The 15,569-nt window shown below is 38.3% G+C and overlaps 1 protein-coding gene across 1 annotated transcript; it reads left to right on the forward strand.

Annotated features, from left to right (window-relative positions):
• The first annotated feature begins 2,857 nt into the window (after positions 1-2,857).
• nfkbie (nuclear factor of kappa light polypeptide gene enhancer in B-cells inhibitor, epsilon) lies at positions 2,858-14,698 on the forward strand. Its single transcript, XM_084432693.1, has 6 exons — positions 2,858-3,435; positions 6,726-6,828; positions 9,878-10,088; positions 12,220-12,308; positions 12,402-12,650; positions 14,206-14,698. The coding sequence occupies exons 1-6, from the start codon at positions 3,137-3,139 to the stop codon at positions 14,278-14,280; spliced, it is 1,026 nt and encodes a 341-aa protein (XP_084288819.1). The 5' UTR covers positions 2,858-3,136; the 3' UTR covers positions 14,281-14,698.
• Positions 14,699-15,569: the final 871 nt, after the last annotated feature.

The following is a 15,569-nucleotide window of genomic DNA, read 5'->3' on the forward strand; positions in this document are numbered from 1 at the left end:
ATGAACGCGGAGTGAATGACAATGAGGCGCGAGATGAATCCACGCGGATGCGCAGCACAGATCCAGGTAACGGGGGCGAGAGAGAGAGAGAGAGAGAGGGTGAGAGAGAGAGAGTGTTGTTTATCTATCCCAGTCGTCTCTGCTGAGGATCGTACGTGACCTTGACTCTATGCATGTGGTTTCCCCATTTCCTATATAAACTGACTAATGGAAAAAATCACTTAGTTTCTGTTTAAAATCAAACATTTTATTTGTACCTTCTCAGTAGAATATTAACCAATTTGCATGTTTGCATATTGATATGTGTATATATAAAATTGATAAATAATGGACAAATCAAACAAAAGTAGTTGAAATAGCTCAGCACAACAAATGTTTCAAGTGGTTTCCCCAAATTCAACTGAAAATGCAACGTTTAATGACTTCTGCAGTCTCAAAATGATTCACCCCCTTCATGGCAAGCATTTTTAGTACTTAGTGGAAAACCCTTTTGCTGTTCTGACGTAAAACCAGACACCAGCTTCTGGCAGCGTTTCTGAGGAATCTCATGAGCAATGGCCTCCAGTTCAGGAATATTCTTGGGTTTGTGTGCTGGAACCGCTTTCTTTAAATCCCACCGGAGATTTTCTATGGGGTTCGAGTCAGGTGACTGTGATGCCTCTTCCAGGACTTATTCTGCAACCAAGCCTTGGTGGAATTTGAGGTAAGCTTGGGATCATTGTCCTGTGTGAAGGCCCGAGCTTCAGCTTCCTCACTTCTCCCAGGACTTCCTGATACTTCAGTGGATCCATCTTGCCTTCCACACACTGCAGGTTTCCAGAGCCAGAGGATATAAATCAGCCGCAGAGCATCACGAGCCTCTTTTCAGAGAGTTCTTTTCAGCATATGCTTCATTCTTCTTCCTCCAGACGTACCGATGATCCAGAGGGCCGAAAAGATCCAGTTCATTGCACCACAAAACAGAATCCCCAAACTTCTGTGGTTTATTTATATGATTTTGAGCTCTTTTCTTGTGCTTTTTAGTACGGGCCTTACTGTGCAAACTGAACCTAGACCAAGACCAAGTCTTGCTGCAGGTCTTTTGTAATCACTCAAGGGTTTTTCTTAACCTGCCTTCTCAGAAATCTGGTTTCAGTCGTTGATATCTTCCCTTTTCTGCCCCGTCCAGGTAGTGTAACCACTGTTCCTTTCACTTTCAACTTGCGAACTACGTTTCTATCAGTGTCTCTTGGAACATTTAGTGCCTTCGCTATCTTTTTGTATCCTGTTCCTCGTTTGTGAAGGGCGATGAGATCTTCTCTTAACTTTTTGGACCATTCTTTTGACATATCCATCTTTCTAACATGCAGTCAAACGTGACACTCAACAAACCTAGTCTGTTCAGATATTTCATGTGTTCTAGCTCAAGCACACCTGGTGCAACTAATGAAGCCCTTGATTAGTGAGACAACACCTGTTTTGCAGAGTTGCGCTGATGTGAGGGATTCTATTCAGGGGGTTGAATAATTTTGAGACTGCAGAAGACATTAAAAGTTGCATTTTCAGTTTGGGGAAACTTGAAACATTTATTGTGTTGTGCTATTTCAATTACTTTTGTTTGAATTTGTCCATTGCAAACAGCTGCAAGTCTGTAAATTTTGCCAATAAACCTGATTTTCAATTGGGGTTGAATAAGATGCAATTAATTAGAAGTAAAAAAAAATAAAAAAAATTACAATTATTCTTTGTCCTGCAATTTCTGTTCAACAATGTTATTCACATTTACCTCCCCTTTATTAATGTTTATTTTTTATTTTTTATCTTTCTGACATCATGTTTAAGGTTCTGACATCATAACAGAAAGGTGGTCACTACAAAAGTGTCAGTATTTGCATATTAAAAACTATTGTTGGCAGCTGGCGCAAAGCACAAGAATATTAACTGTAAATAATGTGCAATGCAATCATCTTTGCATCTGCGCTGATCATCAATCTCAAAACATTGGGAATTCAACAGTGTTTGGCACAAAGGATGTTTTAGGAATATTGTGCTTTTCCTCATGCAGCCAATATCAATGACAAAAATGATCAAACTAGAATTCTGTGGATATGCAATCATTAGATATGCTGTTATACTCATTAACTCAAGTCAAAATCCTCATTGTTGCCACCATAGGTCATATGACCTGTTCATTTGACAATGAAAAGACCTGTGACAAACGTTCTGGAGTTATTTGACTTTTCAAATGTAAAAATGAGCCATTCAATCATAAATCACGCCTGTGGAGAATTTAAAGTCAGACCACAGCGCCACCTGCTGGTCATTGATGATACTGTCCATTATGTTTAATGAAACATCATGATAGAATTGAATATAGGTGATTTTTTAAAATACAAAATCTGTGCATTCATGTGCACGTGGGATGAATAGTTGTACTTAATTCACACATCCAGAACAAGATGTTAGTAGTATGCAAAGAATGATGCTAACACCAACACAAAAGACTATAGTTCTATTGTTTTAATATGACATATTTCTGGTCCACCAAAACTTACAACAGACAGACAAGTAAAAAACAACAATGCATGTAACATTATTGTTCTCCTCTAAAATTATTAGATGCAATCTTGGAAACCCATACATATCCAGATTAAAGATGTGTCGCAATTCAGGGACTTTAATAACGCCTGTCAGATCAAGTCACAGGTTGTTCAAAGAAGTTGTTGGCAGCCCAAAATACAGAACAGGTTTGTAGTTGAGGGCTTTCAGGAGATTCCATGTGTGTTTGGATTGGATCGATAATGATAAGGGTTTTTGCCACTCCCTGTGGGGAATTCCCACTGTAGACAGATTGAAAGCCGCATTGACTCCGCCTACAACACCGCTTCCCCATACAATACAATACTGCCAGCTTTCTCACAGCAGTTTCAGTAACTTACAGAGTTTTGTCTGGTGTTTAGCTCAACCTGAAACTTTACAAACACACTTCACGTTAAAGAGCCATTGGAAAGTCTGGGAGTATCTGGGGAGGATAGCGGAGTTACCAGTGGTGGGATGAGAAACAAAAGCGAGTGTCTCTGGTGTCATAATGTCACGGTGATTTTACTTTGTTTCATCATTTCATTGCTACATTGAAGATACGCATCGAAGCTTCGAAATGTCGCGAAGCGGCGGTGAGAAAGAACGCAAATTTGAATTGGACAATCGGATTGACTCCGGAATCGATTCGATATCTCTCTCCAGAGATTACGGGAGTTTGGACAGTTCTGATGAGAAGGATAAACTCGGCACAGAAGAGCGACTGGACTCTGCGTACGCTTCTTCGTCGTTAACAGTGGACAGTTTGGGGGCTTTAATCGAGGAATGCAGCATTTCTAAATGTGAACGCACGAATGACTGTGAATACACTGAAGAGGAAGTGAATTTCCTAACCACTGTTACAGACGATGGAGACACGTACGTTTACATTTCATTGATATGTTTCTGAAAGTTGAAATGCGTGTAATTCAAATGTGTTTTGATGTGTAAATGTGGGGTGTTTGTGATTTTAATTAACGTGGTTTAAGGCAATAAGAGCCCGATTAAAAGGGTGTCGTTAACAAGCACGCGCGCCGCGGAGTAATACCTATACGTCCGATGTGACTTATTGTTTTTACAAAACGGATTCTCATTCTACATAATAATTTTAGGGACGCATTTTTTTTCCCCCATCAACTTTAATGTGCAGATTTTTTAGTGGCATCCTTCCCTGTCATGCAGTAGATACTACGGTAAATAGGGTTCGCCATGCTTACCATGAAGGGGTTGAATCATTTTGAGACTGCAGAAGTCATTAAAAGTTGAATTTGGGGAAACCACTTGAAACGTGTGGTTCGAACAACTAGTTCTGATCTGATTCCAGGCGTGCTTAAAATCTATCTAATCTAATCTATAAAATCTAATCACTGCAGCCCCCATTAGATAAACGTTTTTTGTTGCATTGCATCGTTATTTTATAGCTGTGACTATTTTATCTAGCGGAAGGATAGCAGAATTTAAATCCTGCAGTATTTACTAATCAGTATCCAAGACTGGAACTCATTTATTATGTTAATCTTCATATTGCTATTTTTGCAGCTTAAAGTGCAAGGCTGGTGGATAGATGGATGGATGGATGGCATGGAGGTGAATTGATTTCAGAAAGTGTGCAGGATGTTTCTTTAAACCTTTACAAGCATTTAATTGCCTGGATTTAATTTAAGGCATTCACTATGATCATTATGATCGTACAGAGAGAGAATAGGAAGTCATTATTAATCTGGCACACAGTGTAAAAAGTTTAATTGTGAATGAGAGAAAGTTTGAAGTCTGTAGTACGTGTTTACATGGTGAGCTCTCATTAATAAAGCCCATATAACGGTAAATCAAGATTATGTCTGAATAACGTTGCCTTTCATCCCTTTTGCAGTACAGGAGCAATCAAATAGATTTTAATTGGAAAAGGCTTGTTTTTTACGGTCATAAAATGTAAAAAATGTTGCTGAACATGAAACTAACAAACATTTTTTTTCAAGTTGATTCATTTTAAAGCCTGTTTTAGTTTGCTGAGTGACACATTCTCATGTGACAGATGAAGTTTTGATTACAGTAGCAGGCTTTTCTGTTTTAACACTACAGCCGGTTAACAGACGTCTAGAAACTGGATCTGCTGTTATGGCGCATGAGAAGAAGAAAGCAGAAGTATGCAGTGGAATTCCCCTCGTCGGCTAGAAAACACGCTATGATGGCAGCTCTTTAGAAAGTGCAAAGCATTTGTTTTAAACCCATATTCATGTGCTTTTAATGCACTGTATATTTAAGAGCACATGTCACGTAAACATGTTTATGCAAGCAGTGACCTTTACACCAGATCGCGGTTCAACTGTAAGGTATATGTGCAAAAAACATACGCAAACACTCACCGCACAAGTGGGCAAGTACACAACATCGTTAATGTCACCCTGCTTTCATTTCTTTATTGGGTTTGAGTTTTGACAGTGACAAACCAGGATGTCAATAAGACTTGCTATTTCAAGAACATCTTGCATTGTGATGCATGTTGAATCATAGTGGGCCGCCATGGTTTACCTTTGGCCTGCTTTTGTTGCTGTTGCAAGGAAAAAAACTTTCCCCCGAGTGTCATCAAGAGTAGAGAACATGCTTCTAAAGACCTAAAAGTAGTGCCACGGGCCATATGAAGTCCTCAGTCCGGATAAGCAAAGTCCCACTTTAGGGATTCACTTCCATGCTGTCAGTTTTATATTACAGACACAAGGCAAGGCAAGTTTTTCACACACTATGGCAATTCAAAGTGCTTTACATAGAAAGGAATAAAAATAATCACAAAAATAAAAGCAGGGAAATTTATTCAAAATGCTTTAGAAAGGAATTAAAAATCACACTATGGCGATTCAATTTTATCAGTATTACACAAAGCTCAGGAACCTTTTAAATGTGTTGTTCACCCAAAAAATGAATAATTTACAGTAAGTGTTTTTTATTTATCATACAATACACTCATAAATATTATACATTTTAAGGGTACCTTTTTTTTTTACCCCTAAAAGCATATTAATATCTTAGAGTAGCATTATGTACCTTAAGGTACTACTATGAAACTTTTAGGGGTAAAAAAGGCCTTTTAAAGGTATTTTAAGATGCATTTTTGTGCATATTTTCTTCCATTTAAAGAATTATTCACTATAAACAGCTACAGCGGTGGGGAAGATTTCAGCGATTACATTTTGGTCATGAAATATGGACTTTTTATGATACTTTATAGTGCCTTTTTGGAGCTCTATTCACATTTAAATGGGTAAAAAAGCATTATAATAACTCTCCTCAGGTGAGGTCTTGAGGTGAAATAAATGATGACAAAAACGTGCACTAAACCTGTTCGTTTCACATGCGGCGAAACGATTTGAATCATGATCGTTTTACCACAGTCGGATCGATGACACCGAAGTTGTTCTCACGTTATTTACATGCTGAAACCACTTGCTTCTACCTGTTTCCTTCTGGTTTACTGTAAAAGTAAAGGCTAGATTATCGCATGTGGGGAAAGTGGCTGAGAAATCACACACCTGCGAGGAAACACGCCGGCTCGAGGATGGGAAAAAGACAATGAGTGCGTATTAATTTATGAGTGTGCAGGGGTCATGCATCATTTACTGGCTCCTCGTGACTCAGATACATGTGAATTAAATAAATGATTGGAACTGTTCCATGCAAACATGCTTGGGTCATATTTAAGTCATTTTGCATAAAGAAAATTTGGATGCAAAATGAAATCTTCCTTTTGTTGGAGGTTAAATGTGAGCAGAGTGTGTGTGTGTGTTCACATTTGTCATCTGTGTTTTAAATCGGCTGCGCTGTCTTTCTTGTAACTGCAAGATCCGAAAGGTTTTATCATTCGATAGAAAAAGGCGATCTCTGATATATGAATGCTTTTACCAATGCCTAAAAGTTCCAGTGTTGCGCAACGGACGAATGCCTCTGCGAACCGCCGTCAACGAGACACTTTTGTGACATATTTCTCAGTATCTTTCAACCTATTTTTTTCCATCACATGTTGTGAAATGTGCTGCTTTTAGACTGCGGTTTGCTTGATAGTTCCTTCCCTTTACCGTTGGCTCTGCTTCATCTTTCAACCAGCGTTTTTTTTATTTTTATTTTTTCAACTGGCATTTAACCAGCAACTTGCGTGTCTGCTTGTTTTTTTTTTCCAGGATCCTCCATTTGGCCATAATCCACGAAGAGCAATGCTTCGCACATCAGCTGATAGATCTGTTTCCTCCGGAGCTGATGGATATTCAGAACAACTTGTATCAGGTATCATCTTAAGATTCTCCACACAATTGCGTAACACGTTTCTCATGCAAAGTTCACGCATTCGAAGGATTCAGGAGAGATTTCCACAGAAATCCGTTATGCTGGTGTTTCATGAATTGCCCCTGAAGGAACAGAAAAACTGTTGAGGGTATGAATGTTGTAATAAGTTTGCTTATTTCTATTTCCCCTTTAAGGGGAAACTCCCTGAGTGTGTGTATAAAAGAATGATGGGTGTTTGTTACACTCGTTTGACAGCCTCGGTTTCAATTGTTATTTTGAAATGTGGGGTTTATCCAGTGACAACAGACGAGGGGCTTTCTGGAGAAACCCCCTGCTAATGATTGTTATAATCCAAAATGAACTATGTATTGACTTTTAGTTGGCATTTTGCTTGAAGGAAGCTGTAATGTGGCCAAGTCAACAAATCAATTAATATTCACAGTCATGGAAACTTGGAAATATCAATGAATTACCCTCTGATGCATTAGAAGCCGTTGTAATCATTCAGGGTGTGATGTTACATGTAAAATTACCTCAGGTTATTACTCACAAACTCGACATGGAAAGCTGTGGACAGATGCATAACTCATACGTTACAATACATTTTGTGGAAAGAACATGATTATATTCTTGCTTTGAAGTAAAAAGAAACATTAAGGGGTTTTCTTTCCTCCATTAGCGTAAAAGGGCCTGGAAATACCATGAAAATTATTAAAATCCCATTGGCATAACCAATGTTTCCAGTTTTGCCTTGCTGCTCTAAAATATTTCATCAGAAATCCTTATTAGAAAGTCAGCGGCTATTTATAGCGATAGATTCTATTTACGCTTATGTAAAAATAGCAGTATTTTCTTTGCAATAAGTGTAAATAGTAGATGGATTGTTGTTGTACGTTAAGCGGTATGCAATAATAACATGTAAATGATTATATTATTTATTCAAATTATTAAATGGATGCCGCCTTGTTGGGACAGTAAAGCCCTCCCTACTCCTGACCGATAAACACTTTATTATTAAACACACTTTATTTCCACTCTTCGAATATTTTCTTCATTTTTATTGAAAATTAACGCCTTTTCTGATATGATATGTGACGGGAAAAGGGAGTAGAGCGAGTTCGGCAAAAGGCAGATTCGAAATCGGGGTCGATTTGTCAACTTTCTGTGAATAGCCTCTGCCAACAAGGCGGACTGTTTGCACTTAGTGTAAATAGACACTGTATTACAAATGCATTGGTCAAAAGGTGTGGGAACACTGGACATTGTGGATCTTACTGAAAAATGTGACACTTATGATCAAAATCCTCTAGTTGGTATTAGTAGTCACTGACTCATTTGGCTAGTTTTACATTACGATATGAAATAAATAATCAGAGCTGCTTATCATCAATGATTCACCAGCGCATGCTATTCAGAAAAAGGAAAGTTGCGTAATCTTTCATCAAACTCTGCCTAAAAAAAGGAAAAACTCTTCATCCATTCGATTCCCTATGGATAAAAATCACACCCTGCAATCACACCCCAATACAAAAGCCCATAGTTTCATATTGACAAAAGACAACGCATGTTACATCAGGCTTCATAAATGTTCTCCTCTTAAAATGATTAGATGCAATCTTGGAATAATGGAATTTGGTCCGAAATGTGTCACATTATTAAATTAAAATGAGTGACAAAACCCTATTTTATGTTGACTTTGATGCTTTATTAAATGAGAGGATGTCAGATTTGGGTCAGAAGGATGTTTAATCACATCAGGGTGTGATGTCTAAAGGAAACTGTGCACAAATCTGACAGTCAGCACTTTAAGCTGTGAGTAATACTAGTGCTGCTGCGCTTTTACCAAAAGCCACGTCATCAGCAAACGCCAGCTAAATTCACATGTTTCCTTTTGACACAGTCAGTGTGTAACTCCCAGATTGAGTAAACCTTTGCATGGTCCCTCATCTTTGGAATAAATTAACCTTAATGTCATTAAATCAAAAGGGTTAATGCTAGTCTGCGATGCCTTTGCTAACCCACACAGGCTAACTATCAAATCAAGTACGATCGTCTGAAACACTGCGGTTCTGATCTATTCATTTGAGAGACACGGGGACGGTCCCCATGCAGACAACCCGACATATTCAGTTGCATAAAAAACGAAACCATAATTACTAAGTCCCCATGAAATAAAAATGTAGTTTTTTTTTGTCTTTATAGTATGAATATGTTAGTCTTACTGTTATCTATAAGCTAGTGTGCTCTAAAACAATGACACAATTTGTATTTAGAAGATATAAGTATTCAAAACTTAGTTTCTCACTTCCACAAATATGGATCAATGATTTTGATGCACTTCAGCTTCTCATCAGATTTTCTGTCCAATCAAATCCTCTCTAGAATCTGAAGCTCCGCCCCCTACATTATAAATAGACGCTGAAGTGGCGGCTGAAATGTTCACTTGTTCACTCATTTACTGTTTTCTGCATGATGAATGGCACATAGTGCACTATATAGGGGATAGGGAACGTTTCAGACAGTGTAAATATGCTTTCCATGAAGTCTGGTTTCACGTTAGTGTCGCTCGAACCGCCACAGCTTCGGTCCAGAGACACGATACACAGAGCGGATCATGTGATCGAGTCCCGCAGACCAGAAAACGTATCGGACACGTTTGAATTCTGCACAGATTGCTGTATTTTAAAGGAGGAGACTGAGGAGAAGGAGGAAACTGCGGCTTTATTGAGTTCAACAGCTCTGGATGAGCTGTGATATAAACGAAACGCTATTGGCTATTTTTTAAAAAGGGGAGGAGCTACTTGATATGTCCCGCCCTGTCTTCCTGTTTCAGTGGAAATGACGTTAACACACTGAATAAAACTGCGTGTTTCAAGGCACTTCAGTGGGCCTTTAAGGACTTTTGGGCGTTAATGGAAGACTATCGTCCAGTATCAAAACTATCTGTTGTATTTTCACATCAAACAGGCTTTGTTTTTGCTGTCAAAAGTAGGATTAGCCATGACAGTCCTCATGTTGTCGGATGCTGACTTTATTCTGACGTCCATAGACGCCGTTGCACCTGGCCACATACCTGAACCAGCCCAAGATAGTGAAGGATCTGCTGGAAAAGAGGGTCTCACTGGAGCTCCAGGACCAGGAAGGAAACACCGCTCTCCATGTGGCGTGTGAGCACGGATTCCTGGATTGTGCCAACGAGCTGGTCCACCACGCCTCACCCAGCAAACTCACCAACGTGCTGGAAACACAGAACTGGAGAGGTAAGAGACCGTTTGGTGGGAGGAGTGGGAATCTTCAGGCACGACACGATCCGATTCCAAAACCATTCTTGATCCACTTTTTTTCTTAGTTTATAAAAATATATTTATTGTAAGATTTTCTTGTAATACAAGTACTTAAATAATAAGTAATAATGGACAAAGTACCTTTAAGACAAGTCATTTCACTCGGCGGCCATCTTTGAAGCGCCTCTCGGCCATGCAAGTGCAGATCCTATCCTTTTGAATGGGGAAACATCAAATTCTCCCGAAACTGTTCGCCAAGGTTACGCTTAAATTCCATATCTGAAATCACCAATGAAATCTGAAACCAACTGTCTCATAAATGTTGTTTCTAAACGTTCTAATCATGACAGAAAGCAAAACAATTCTGGGTGGATCAAGCTAATGCGCGTGCATTGGGAAAAAGTGCAACCCTGCAAACACTTTCCACTTTCAAAACAAAACGAGAGACGCGTCTTGTGTTATTCTATAGTCTTTGGCTTAGATTAAGCCAGGATTAGGCCTGAGTTCAATTAGGGCATTTAAGTAGTTTTTCTATAAACATGCCTTAGAAAAAAAAAAACATTACTGGTGTGCATCTTGAGACAAAACAGTGGCACTGACATATTTTTAGATGGTTGCGTTCAGTTGAAACGGCTCAAACATGCATTTTAGTCTGAGACTGAGTCTGAGAAACTTGGGAAATAAGTGCTAAAAATAATTACAAATTTAAAAATTATATGTTAAGAATTTAAAATATATACACCAATATAGCTTCAAAACATAAAAGCAAGTCATAAATCATAAAGAGGAACTATATTACTAGAAATAAACAGAGTGCTTTCAGCATTATCTTTCACAGTTTTACTGTTGTATGATTATTACTGACGATCTAATAAGCTGCATTCACACTAATGCACAGACATCTTTTGGAATATAATATGTTTTTGCCCCTTCTGTTGAAGACATAACTGACTGTGTTTACATTCATTTCGTGACATAAAAGCATTTTGAGTTCATTTAACCACTTATTATATATACAGTGTGTAAAACGAAAGCTCAGAATCGATTCTGAAATTCTCCGAATCAATCCAGAATTGTTGGAAAGAGAATGGCGATGCATTGATTTACCCGAACCCTGTTTGGTAGTCATAATGCTTATTCGTGATTTTAACAAACCTATGCCACTATGCAGCATGCTCAAATCATCCAGAAACCCCTAGCATCATAACAGGACACTTTAGTGTGGCCACTCACATGTACTCAGGAAATGCTGTTTTATGTCACACTGCTGGTCGGTCCTGAGTTCATCATGAGGGCTTTTAGTGAACAGAAACAGTCGTGCCAGAACAAGGAAGTTGGCATCAAAAAGTGCCCTGGAGTTTTTCCGTGTTTTAATGGACTTCCAGTATCAGGGTTTCATAACATTGTCATCATTCAGTTTTCTCTTTATGTCAGTTACAGTCATGACAGAGAAGCAGTTTCTACATTAGTTTCCCTGAAAAGGCTTCAGTTCTTGCAGAAAGTGTTTCCTGAGTGCAGAGTAGTTTCTGGCATCAGACTTGATACTTGATAGTGACAATATGTATTGTGTATAATTCACCCAAAATGAAAAAAATTACTGGTGTGAGGAAAAAATTCAAGTTTTCAGAGTTTTAGTGTCAGTACTACATCATATTTTATATATATATATATATACTATACATGTATAATAATGCAATGGGGGAATATGTGTGTCCTGATAATGCCAAATGTCTGTTACCAGTAAAAGTGGTACATTATTTTAAATATATCTAGTCAGTGAAAGAGTGCAAGAATATTCGTCTAAAATAATTCAGTATTTTCAGCTTCAGAATCATGAATATTGTTATTCTGGTGTCTCTATTGTCCTGTGCTTTGGGTTTCCAGCACTAAGTCCAAGACTATTCACTTAAACACACAATGTAAAACCAAATTTAGCATTTTAATCAACAGTACATTTTTTGTTTAGAGGTAACCTTTAACCATATGTCAATAATATCATATCATGAGTTCAATATCGTTACACCCCTAATGACCTAATTAAATATATCCATTGAATGCAATGCAAGTTGTGCATAATCAAGGCATTAAATATTGTGGTTTATTGCAGGTCTGGCGTGTCTCCATGTGGCCACCCTGCACAAGCATCATCGTCTCATGCGGCTGTTGATGAAGAACGGTGTGGATCTGAACATACAGGTGAGCAGCTCAAGGCCGATCTGTCGCTCTTGCTGAACACCTTCGGTCTCGAGACCAAACATCCACGTGTTTCCTCGTTCTTGTGTGGTTCAGGAGGGAACGAGCGGGAAGACGGCGTTACATGTGGCGGTGGAGCTCCACGATGTGCAAGCGGTGACTCTGCTTCTGAACAGAGGAGCGAATGTGGACGCCGTCATGTTCAACGGCTGCACCGCTCTGCATCTGGCCGTGGGTCGACAGGACGCCACCATCGCAAACCTTCTGTGCCAGGCCGGAGCCGACAAGATGATCCGAAACATGGAGGACGAGACGGCGCTGGATCTAGCAGACGGCAACGATGATGTAAGGAGATCCATGTTACCGTAGTATCTAGCAGAACAATGCTAAAGCTTAACACAATCTTCAGACTTTTTCAGACCTGTTATTATTACCTACAACTGAAACTATTAAGAATCTTTTTTGTGAACTGAAATAAAGCCGAAATAAAATAAATATTAGATGAAACACATAAACGTAAAAAAAAAGGCAAATTTAAATAAAATAAGTTAAAGGGATACTTCACCGATTAGCATTCAGCTTTGTATCAGTAGAAACCGAATGACCGTGCTTCCCTCCCTCATGTTCCCCTGAGACGAGAGATTTCTGTATTGTGTGTCTGGAAAAAAACCTCAGATGACACAAAAATCGTCATTTATCGTTATCTGAGGCGAGAGACTCCAGCCAGTAGGAGGAGCTCGTCCCGCATGTGTTCAACCCGCCCATAGGGGGATCTCACGATAAAACGCCGTCTTTTCAGTTTCGAGTCGACTAGTAGCCTAGCTGTATCATTTCTCCCGACACTGCCCTCTGTAACCGGTAGGCGTGGCTTGGGCCTCTTAGGGCAGCGAAGCAAGTGCATTCTGGGAGTTGTTGTCTTTCATCCACATGAGCCAAAAATACATTTTCTGGCTTTTCTCAGTCTAGAAGGCTCCAACTTCTAAAATAATTTCACATTTCTACTACATAAATGACCCAATTTAAATACACATTCATCTTTCCAGCGGTGAAATATGTAAGTGAATAAATTAAAGATAAATACAAACATTTATAAAAAACTAAATTAAAATGACAAATGTACATGGCTAAATTTTAGACAAAAATTGTAATGAAAACTGACACTACTACATAGCAACATGCTTAAAACAACTCAAAAATAAAATGTTTAAGTGCTAAAATGACTGAAACAAAATTAAAGCAAAAAATAATTAAAATGACAAAAGCACATAAAATTTCTATTTAAAAGATTTAAACAACTGAAAACAGAACAAAAATACTATCATGTCATTATATTAAATCCATGCATTCATTAATGTTAAAGACAAAATCACTCTCTGCTCTTGACTGAATAACTCCAGTAGTTTTAATAAGGTATAATGTATATTTAATTCATACACTGAAGACTATGCAGTGTTTTAACGTTTAACTCTGGGTTTAATGACTATTTTGACAACTGATTGTTTTAAATTACGCAAATGGTTGAAGTCCAGTCTGGATATTCTCAGTAGTACATCTCAAAATTGGGAAGATCGTGATTCAGATTGTGATTGTTTGTTATAAAAATTGTGATATGAATTTTGGGAAGATCGCCCACCCCCATTTACATGAGATAAAGCTCAATATGCATGCATGTAAACACACTCATTGATGTGCGGCGTGAGAATACCACGGCTGGTACCGAAAACGCGTCGGACAATTCAAAGTCAACACGTTCTTAACACACATTCATTGTATTATTGGGCATTATTTCTCATCAGTGCACTTTGTGAAATCCATTTCATGTTGACTTGTAGCCTTTTCTCTGCAAGCTTTACTCAGAAATAGGATGATGTGGTAACAGTTTCTCCTTTTTGTTTTGCAGATATTGGCCTTGTTCCCCTTCGACGACATTCAGATCATGGGCAGGACTGTAACGAACTTGAGGACATGTACCTAAACATGTGAACATGAGGGATGGCATGTTCTTTATATAAAAAAAAAAAACACACAAAAAAAACACCTCTGATCTGAAGTTGCAGGACTTGTCTGTGTGCCAGTAACCGCAACTATTTATGTCCAGCGGCGATCGTACTGGTTGATTTATACAGCGGTAACGACTTCAGCAGAAATTATTTGCTGCTTCATCCCATGGAGGTCAGTCGGGACGTGCGCACATAACTCGTATTATATGTAGTCTGTTGAACATCCTTCATGTTCAGCAACACAAATGCATTCTGATCTCTGATTAGCAATATTAATGTTTTTGTAGCAAGACTTGTGCTGTTGTAAACGAGATGAGCGAATGAAACACTGCTTTGCAAACTTGTTTTCCAAGAAACAGGTCATAGTGCCAATAAAAGTAGTTTTAATATTTATGTGCAGCGTTTTCTTTCTATTAAACACAATACCTTTTTTTTTTTTTTTTATGATTCGGGTACTAGGGGTCACACACTCATGGTTCGGATCATATTGTAGTTTTTTGAGGTACAGAAATGTATTAATTAATTGTAAAAAACCACTGCATTGTTTTCACTGTATAAATTAAATATAATTTTTCATTAGCATTTCATGACTGACAGCAGAAGGTGTTTATTGGCTGCTGTCACTTTAAGACCTGACGCACGGATCCAATAAACTGATACACATCTGATTTCTTTCTGTTTACGTTCACTTTACATGTTTAAAAGAATACTTGACTATATGGTTATTTGTGAATGTGTCTGTACAAGTGCAAGGAGTCACGAAAGAGGAACCGATAATGGCGTGCGAGTACACAATTGAGTTTTCTTTCGCATCTTCTGGTGCTTGAATGGTTTAAAATAGCTTGGATATTTAAATTGGCAAGACTTAGAAACACATGCAAATGATAAACTTTTTATGTTCCATCTTGTTTACTTCACAAGAACGTTATTTTGGTTTTTAGTGTCAAACACTACGTCTAATGCAAACCAAACAGACACTGGTGGAGACCGATTCATGCTTTGGATTAAGAGGGAAAATGTGCTGCTGTTGTCAAGCGTGTCGATGAGGGAAATATCAATGACCAGAACACACAAAAACAAGTTCCTGTAAATGTGTGTTTTTCCATCATGTGCCACATCACTCTTCCTCATACTCGCTGCACATATATCTCATTCATGTAAACCACACCATAGAAGACAGGTTAAAACTCGTTTCTACTTCTAGTAAAACAAGTACATTTCCTTGTTTATGAATATGAATTTTTTTTTTTTTTTTTACTGTACA

The sequence above is a fragment of the Rutilus rutilus genome (genome assembly GCF_951802725.1).
Source record: "Rutilus rutilus genome assembly, chromosome: 15".
Classification (NCBI taxonomy): domain Eukaryota; kingdom Metazoa; phylum Chordata; class Actinopteri; order Cypriniformes; family Leuciscidae; genus Rutilus; species Rutilus rutilus.

Coding starts and splice junctions, on each gene's coding strand:
- nfkbie (XM_084432693.1), top strand. CDS start 3,137: ATGTCGCGAAGCGGCGGTGAGAAAGAACGCAAATTTGAATTGGACAAT. Junction 6,829..9,877: donor TTCAGAACAACTTGTATCAG/GTATCATCTTAA, acceptor TGACGTCCATAG/ACGCCGTTGCACCTGGCCAC. Junction 12,651..14,205: donor TAGCAGACGGCAACGATGAT/GTAAGGAGATCC, acceptor TTTGTTTTGCAG/ATATTGGCCTTGTTCCCCTT.